Raw genomic sequence first — 8,419 nt, forward strand, 5'->3', positions numbered from 1 at the left:
AGCTGTCAATCGCGCTCTCAAGGTCACCAGTTTCCGGATGGAGACCCTTCGGTCAGTCATAGTAGCAGTGCGCAAGGGAGAGTATTTAACAGCCTTGGACCTGACGGAGGCCTATTTGCATATTCCCATTCGTCCTGCTCACCACAAGTTTTTGCGTTTTGCAATTCTAGGCCGGCATTATCAGTTTCGCGCTCTGCCTTTCGGCCTGGCGACGGCGCCGCGCACATTTACCAAAGTGATGGTCGTGGTTGCAGCGGCTCTCAGGAAGGAAGGGATTTTGGTTCATCCCTACCTGGACGACTGGTTGATAAGGGCAAAGTCTTATCAAGAAAGTTGTCAGGTCACAGAGCGAGTAGTAACGTTCCTGCAGTCCCTAGGTTGGGTGGTGAACATAGCCAAGAGCCGTTTGGTTCCCTCTCAGTCTCTAGAGTATTTGGGGGTCACCTTCGATACTGCGAGGGGTCGAGTTTTTCTTCCGCAGGGCAGAATCCTAAAGCTCCGGTCTCAGGTTCTGAATTTGATGCATCTGAAAGTACCTTGTGCTCGAGACTATCTTCAGGTTCTCGGTTCCATGGCTGCCTCGATAGAAGTAGTTCCCTGGGCCAGAGCTCACATGAGATCTCTTCAGTGGTCTCTTCTGACCCGGTGGTCTGCTCAAACAGATTCCCTTCTGATGAGACTGCCTTTGCGGCTCCGGGAGCGAATCTCTCTGTTTTGGTGGCTACGGATGCAGAATCTCACTGTGGGGATGCCGTTGGACCCTCTGCGGTGGATACCTCTAACAACAGATGCCAGTCTCCGGGGCTGGGGGGCTCATTGCCTGGACAAGTGGGCCCAGGGCCTCTGGTCGCCGCTGGAAGCAGTTCAATCCATCAACTTTCTGGAGACCAGGGCGATTCGGTTAGCTCTGCTGCACTTCGGTTCTCTTCTGGAGGGCACAGTTGTGCGAGTTCTCTCGGACAACGCCTCGGCAGTAGCCTACATCAACCGCCAGGGAGGTACGAGGTGCCGTCTCCTGTGTCGGGAAGCGGAGAGTCTCCTGGCGTGGGCGGAGATTCACCTCACGGCCATCTCAGCCTCGCATGTGGCAGGAGTGGACAACGTGCAAGCAGACTTCCTCAGTCGTCACACTCTCGATCCCGGGGAATGGGCTCTGAGCGATCGGGCGTTTCAGTTGATAGTACAGCGCTGGGGTCTTCCAGTACTAGATCTCTTCGCCTCCAGGCTCAACTCCAAAGTTCCTCGCTTCTTCAGTCACCGAAAAGATGTAAGGGCGGCAGGGGTAGACGCCCTCTTGCAGCAATGGCCCTCCGGCCTTCTTTACGCGTTTCCTCCATGGCCACTAATAGGTCGTCTCCTTCAGAAGATCGAAGACCACGGGGGGCCGATCATTTTGATGGCACCGGACTGGCCTCGGCGTCCCTGGTACGCGGATCTCCAGCGTCTGTCCGTGGCGTCTCCTCTTCGTCTTCCGGCACACAAGGCTTTGCTGGTTCAAGGACCAGTTCCGCATCCAGATCCAGCTCGATTTTGTCTTACGGCTTGGCTCTTGAACGAGCTCGTTTAACTAAGCGAGGATTTTCAACGCCAGTGATTTCTACCATGCTGCAGTCTCGTCGCCGTTCCACCTCTTTAAACTATATTCGCACGTGGAGAATTTTTGAGGATTGGTGTGCAGAAGCTGACATTGTTCCTTTTCGGGCGTCAGTACTTCAGATGTTAGACTTTTTACAGCGAGGTTTTGATAAGGGGCTCTCTCTTTCGTCGCTGAAGGTGCAGGCGGCAGCTCTGTCCTGTTTCAGAGGTAGAATAAGGGGTAAGTCTTTGGCTAGTCTTCCCGAGGTGGCTCGTTTTTTGAAGGGGGTCAGCCTTCTTCGTCCTCCGGTCAGATCGGTTTTTCCATCTTGGGACCTTAATCTGGTGCTTTCGTCTCTGACAAAGCCTCCTTTTGAGCCTTTACAAGCATGTTCTCTGAAGGATTTAACGCTTAAGACGGTGTTTTTGGTGGCTATCGCGTCAGCTAGAAGAGTCTCAGAGTTGCAAGCTTTTTCCTGTAGATCTCCATTTCTGGAATTTTCTAAAGAGCGAGTGGTCCTTCGGCCGGTTCCTTCCTTTTTGCCCAAGGTACTATCTCTGTTTCATATGTCCCAGTCGGTTTTTCTTCCTATTCTGGGATCCTCCTCCGGAACGCAGGAGCAGCGAAAGTTGCATACTCTGGATGTTAGGAGAGTACTTAAACGGTATCTTGCGGTTACGGAGGACTTCCGTCGCTCGGACCGCCTCTTTCTGCTGTTTGCTGGTCACCGCAAGGGCCTGGCAGCTTCTAAGCCTACTTTGTCTCGGTGGATCAAAGAAATGATAGCGTCTGCTTATCTCTTGGCAGACAGACCAGTTCTGGCAGCGCTTAAAGCTCATTCTACCCGGGGGCAGGCAGCCTCGTGGGCGGAGTGTTCCTTGGTGCCTCCAGCGGAGATCTGTAAGGCGGCGACTTGGTCGTCACTTCATTCTTTCTCTAAGCATTACAGGCTAGATGTACAGTGTCGTCAGGAGACCGTCTTTGCATCTCGTGTACTCACAGCGGGTTTGCTGGGGTCCCTCCCTTAGGACTACTGCTTTGTTACGTCCCATCAGTCCAATCCTGGGCCGGTCCGGAGGGACGCTAAGGAAGGAGAAATTAGACCTTACCTGCTAATTTGCTTTCCTTTAGTCCCTCCGGACCGGCCCAGGTCCCTCCCGTGTTCTATGGTTCTCAACTTTACTGTGTACAGAGATGCAACTGTCGTCTACAGAGCTGTTCTGCTAGTTAGACAGTTAAAGGAGATACATTATGGTCTATAAGAAATACATTATGTTCTACAAGTTAAATGTTTTGCAAGTTCTCTGGTTATTCAGTTCATAATATTATACAACTTGCACAGTTTATGGGATACACATTTCTGTACATAATTGGCCATGCCACGGCTCTGAACCGAGTTGTTGGTGCGCCCAGTGTCACGGCGAAGCCGTAGTTTAAGCACGTTGGTTTCTCTCGTGCTACCTGGCTGCTTAAATTCCTCAGGGCACAGAATAGTCCTTCTTTTCCTTTCTGCTTGGTTATTCAAATACTGAGGCTAGGGTCACATGACCAGGGCTCTCATTGGCTCGAGTTTTTTTCTCAGTCTCCACCTGCTGATAGGCGTGCACAACCCATCAGTCCAATCCTGGGCCGGTCTGGAGGGACTAAAGGAAAGCAAATTAGCAGGTAAGGTCTAATTTCTCCTTACAGATTTTTAAAAAATCAGTTGGTGATAATTTTCAAAGCCAAGCAGGAGATGGTATGAACCTAACATCTTTTTTGGAGTCCTCACTAGTAGTGATTACACAGAGAACTACTATGGTAGTTTCCTTTGCTTTGGAGATGGATCGTGATGCAGTATTGAGACTTTCATTTCGACATTTAGATACACAATTTCTGGGATCTAAAGATAGAATATTTCCTGATCTTTCTAGAGAAACACAGAAAAGGCGTAAGATCTTTTTGGCCCTTCGTCAAAGGACTTTGGCCTTGGGGGCCAATTTTGTACTTAAGTTTCCTCGTTTATGTTTTGTATTATTTCAATGTAAACAGGTTCAGTTCTTTGATGCTAAGCAACTGGAAGAATTTTTGTTAGCTAAAGAGGAGATAAATATCACTGTTTAAGTCACAGGATCGCACTGTAGTGATAGGCTGGAGAGAGCCTTACGGGTTGCAATAATTTAGGTTCTTAGTTTAATATTTCTTTAATCTTTTTTACTTTTCCATTATCTTGGATCCAAATTACCTTATATATTTTGGACAAAGCTTGTATAGTTTTCATTTGTAGTCAACTATTTGACACATTAATTTCACTGTCTGGAATTACTAATTTCTGTATTTCTCATTTGAGTTGTAATTAATATAAATAAATAACAAAGATCTTGCCCTTGAGACAGTTTTCCTGGTAGCAATTTTGTTGGCCAGGAGTGTCAGAGTTTCAAGTGTCTTGTCGGGATCCATATCTTTCCTCTTCAGAGGATTCATTGTTTGTATGCTTTGTCATTCTTTTCTTCCCAAGGTGATCTCTCCCTTCCATGTGAACCTGGAGGTTTGTTTGCCCTTCTTTCTGGAGGGTGGATCGGACTCTGCTGCTATTGGAGGCTTCACAGGCTTGACTTACGCCTTGGCTCTCAGAAGGGCCAGGCAGTGTCCAAAGCTTCTATTACATATTGGGTTAAAGCAGCCATGAGTCCACATTTGCAGGAACAAGAAAGTGCCTCCTAGGTTGAGGGCTCACTTGACTTAAATATAGATGACTTCCTGAGCAGAAGCCTGGGTAGTCTCTCCACAGCATGTCTGCAGGGCGGTGATGTGGTTGTTGCTTCATTCTTTTGTGAAGCATTTAAGACTGGATGTGCTAGCCAGAGCTTGTTTAAACTTTGGCACAGCTGTCATTCAAGGGGCCTTGGTTTCCTCCACCCAATGACATCTTGATTGCTCAGGATGGTAAAAGCAGTGATACTAAGCAAGGTGAAATTTAGTCATTCCTGTTGATTTCCTTTTCTTTAGTCTGGCTGTATTATCCTGAAACTCTCCCTCGGAAGATTGCATGGGAATTTATTATAGCTTCAGTTGATGGGGTATGGATGTGATTCTGGGACCTTTGTTGCTTTGGCAGAGATATACTAGATTGTTCCACTGAGCACAGCCCCTTTTGTACTAATGTTTTTCTCTGGGGAAATATCAGTTTCTCTGCCTCCATCTTCTGGTAGGTGAGGGTTACAATCCAATATTTCAGGATGGTATCCAGGCTATAGGAAAGGAAATTAACAGGTATGACTGAACTTCGCTTTTTTTCTGAAACTAAGATTGATGTACAGCATACGCTTTGAAAGGCTGTAGTTTTTCACCATATGGAAGTACTTGTCCTACTCAGTATTATTGTGAGACATAGGTTACTGTGAAATGTTGTAGATGAAGTAACCTTTCTTTTTTTGCTTTAACAGCATTATTTCATTTCAAATCCTACAGCTTGAACCATGCATGCTGTTATCCTTATGCATGTCGTACTGCCATAGGTCCATCTACAAGTTGCATCTCTTCTGCTGATTGTCCCAAGCTGACTTCTGTTTATTATGAAGAAAGACAGTGCTAACAGTTCTCGTTTCTCACCCAAAAAATCAGACGGTGTCCTTCTGGATGAATGCAGGCGAGAGATTGAACAGCTGAAAGGAGATTTAGAAAGTGAAAAACTCAGACATCATGAGATCCAAAGGAAATTTTCTCTTGAAATAAAGGAGCTTAAGGAAGCAACAGAAAAGGAAAAACATAAACTGGTGGATGATTTGCGGTCTAAGTGGGAATTACAAAAAACCCGTGACCTAAAACAATTAAATGACCTACTTGTACGAGAGCGAGAAGTTGAGATTCGCCAGCTGTTGCGTTGGAAAGATGCAGAGTTACGGGAGCTGCAAAGTGTTCTGGAAAAGGAAAGGGAGGTTGCAGTTCGCCAGGCAAGAGAGCTCCAAAAACAATTAACTGAGGAACTATTAAACAAGGGTTATGCTGGAAAACCTGGTATCTTGAGGAGAATGAGTGAGCCTGTCAGGTCTGTAGAGTGCCACTGCAGGCTACAAGAGGTGCTCTCAAAATTGCGATGGGAGTTCGATGGTGAACAAGCTGCTCAAATCCGGCATTTGAAAGTGGAGCTAGAATTGGAAAGGAGTTTATTTTTAAAATACATTTTGGAAGGTTCAAAGTGGGACTTCACTGCTTTGCTAAAACAAAGTAATACAAAATCTTTAAATGCTGGTTTAAGAAATGCGAAGCTTGAACATAGCTCCTTGGACATCATAACAGTCAGGCCTCACTCTCTTGAGAGTATGGCATCCAGACCGAGGTCCACTGAATATGTGACATCTAGGCCCCGATCCCTTGACAGTATATTTGCCAAATCAGAGTGCCCAGATAATGTCTTGGGAGATGCAACTGTTATGGTAGGATGTCCAGACCGCTGCCCTCAAACAGAGCCATCTGCGAACTTTACAGAAATTGATTCTCCTGTGAATGTTGCTTGTAATGAAGAATCTGATCAACACATTGACTCTGACTTTCAGCTCTTTCAAGCATTGCCAACCTCTCCTAGAACAGATGTAGATAACTGGAATTTTCAGTCTTCCAGAAATGTACATTTGCTAGGGAAAGACTTCAAGTTAGTGGAACAGACCCTTTCTTCACAGGTACAGTTTGAGATGTTTCTACTTATTGCTTATGGAGTACTTCGAGGTTTTAACCCAGTCCTCGGGGCATATCCAGCCAGTCAGAGTTTTCAGGATAACCCCATTGAATTCACTGGGGATATCCTGAAAACACCAACTGGCTAGGTGTGCCCTGAGGACTGCGTTGAAAACACCTGGTTTATAGATATGCATAGTTTTAATAAAACGTAAATGTGTATTCCACGTAAATTGTGATGCAGTACATGACTGGCTATGATTATTTGGAGAAAGAGCTGCATTTATATAAGACTAGTAAAAAAAAGGCCCGTTTCTGTTAGAAATGAAACGGGCACTAGCAAGGTTTTCCTTGGAGTGTATGTTTCAGAAAGAGCGTGTGTGAGAGGTGGAGTGTGTGTGTCAGAGAGAGAATGTGAGAGAGAGAGAGACAGAGTGTATGTGCTTGTGCGAGAGAGAGAGAGTGTGTGAGAGACAGTGTTTGTGTTTCTGTGTGACACTGTGTGAGAGAGAGGGACAAAGACAGTGAGTGTGTGAGAGACAGTGTTTGTGTTTCTGTGTGACACTGTGTGAGAGAGAGGGACAAACACAGTGAGTGTGTGAGTGAGAGTGTATGTGGCAGACAGAGAATGAGTGACTGCGTGTGTGGTGTGAGGAACCCCCTCCCTCTCCCCTGCCCCCTTGCAGCCAGGCATGTGCAGCGACCCTCCTGTCCCCATGTTCCCCCTGCAGCCACCCATGTCCAGCATCCCCCTGCAGCCACCCATGTGGTCTCAGGCCCCCCCCAGCATCCCTCCTGTCCCCCTGCAGGCACGCATGTGCAGCGTCCCTCCTCTCTCCCCTGTCCCCCCTGCAGCCAGCCATGTCCAGCGACCCTTCTGTCCCCCTGCCCCCCCTGCAGCTACCCATGTCCAGCGACCCTCCTCTCCTGTGCAGCCACCCATGTCTGAGGACACTCCTCTCCTTTTTCCCTGTTCCTCCCCTGTGGCCAGCCATGTCCATCGACCCACCTGCCCGCCCTGCAGTGTCCGTCCTGTATCCCCTGCCCCCCCTGCAGCCACCCATGTGCAGCGACCCTCCCCTCCCCCTGCTTCCTTCCAGCCACCCATGTCCAGCGAGACCCCCCCCCCCAGCCGGCGCAGCACCCAAAGAAAGCCCCTTGTCCCCCCCTTCGTGCATCACCCGACCCCCCGCACCGTGGCACATCACCAAGCCCTACCCCCCATCAACCCCCTCGCCACCCGCAACCGCTAATACAAACTGTGTCCGGCGGCTGCTGCTTCTGCTTCTGTTATTCAGCAGCAGCAGCTCGTACATAAAGAAAACCCCCCCCCAAAAAAATCCTCCTAAAACGCACCTCCGTTGAGAAGCATCTCACATTGGCTGAAGTCTCAGCATGCGCTCCTCCTCTCCCCTCTGACGTCTCGGCGTCTCTCTGGGGTCTTCCGGCAGGGGCACTTATGTTGAGGGGAGAGGAGGAGCGGCTGCAGAGACGTCAGCCAATATGAGATGGTTCTCCACGGAGGTGCGTTTTAGGAGGTTGTTTTTTTGTTTGTTTGTTTTCTTTATGTACGGGCTGCTGCTGCTGAATAGAAGCAGCAGCAGTCGCCGGACAGAGTTTGTATTAGTGGTCGCGGGTGGCGCGGCGGTCGAGGTGGGGGAGGGGTTGGGTGATGCAGTGAGGAGGGAAGGGGGGTAGGGGCTTTCTGATGCCCCGTTGCACGGGTTGTTGTGGCGATGCGGCGGGGGGGCACTTAGAGGTGCACCGTTGAGGCTGTTTGTGTGTGTGTGTGTGTATGTGTTTGTGTGTGTGTGTGTGTGTGTTTTTGTGTGTGGGGGGGGGGGTTGCGGGTGGCTTTTGTGGTCGTGTGGTTGGGGAGTTTGCCAGCAGTCTGTAGCGATTCCTTGGCAGGGGGAGGAGTACGGAAACACTCCCCCTGCCTGGGTCGTTGTTTGTTGGAGGGGGTTGCCAGTTGGATAGGGGTGCATTTATGGATCCCTTTACTCTCTGTGTTCCGCCCTCGAGGGCGGGGCAGAGAGACATGGTGAGTTGGATGGCTTCACCACCATGAACTTACGAACTGTTTAGGGATTTTGCAGATGGCTTCAGCAGGTTGTCTTCAGAATGCTGAGGTAGCGTTTTATGTACAGATGGGGCGTGGCTGAGGGCGGGTCTATGAGTGAGGATGAC

At 48.8% G+C, this 8,419-nt stretch overlaps 1 protein-coding gene across 1 annotated transcript; it reads left to right on the forward strand.

Annotated features, from left to right (window-relative positions):
• Positions 1 to 5,046: 5,046 nt before the first annotated feature.
• LOC115456771 (RIMS-binding protein 3-like) lies at positions 5,047 to 6,369 on the forward strand (the record flags this gene model as incomplete). The annotated part of the gene is made up of 1 exon (XM_030186053.1): positions 5,047 to 6,369. A coding segment is annotated over exon 1 (1,239 nt), but the record flags the coding sequence as incomplete, so codon positions are not given.
• Between the last annotated feature and the right edge of the window lie 2,050 nt (positions 6,370 to 8,419).

This window comes from Microcaecilia unicolor, chromosome 13 (assembly GCF_901765095.1).
Source record: "Microcaecilia unicolor chromosome 13, aMicUni1.1, whole genome shotgun sequence".
In the NCBI taxonomy this organism is placed as follows: domain Eukaryota; kingdom Metazoa; phylum Chordata; class Amphibia; order Gymnophiona; family Siphonopidae; genus Microcaecilia; species Microcaecilia unicolor.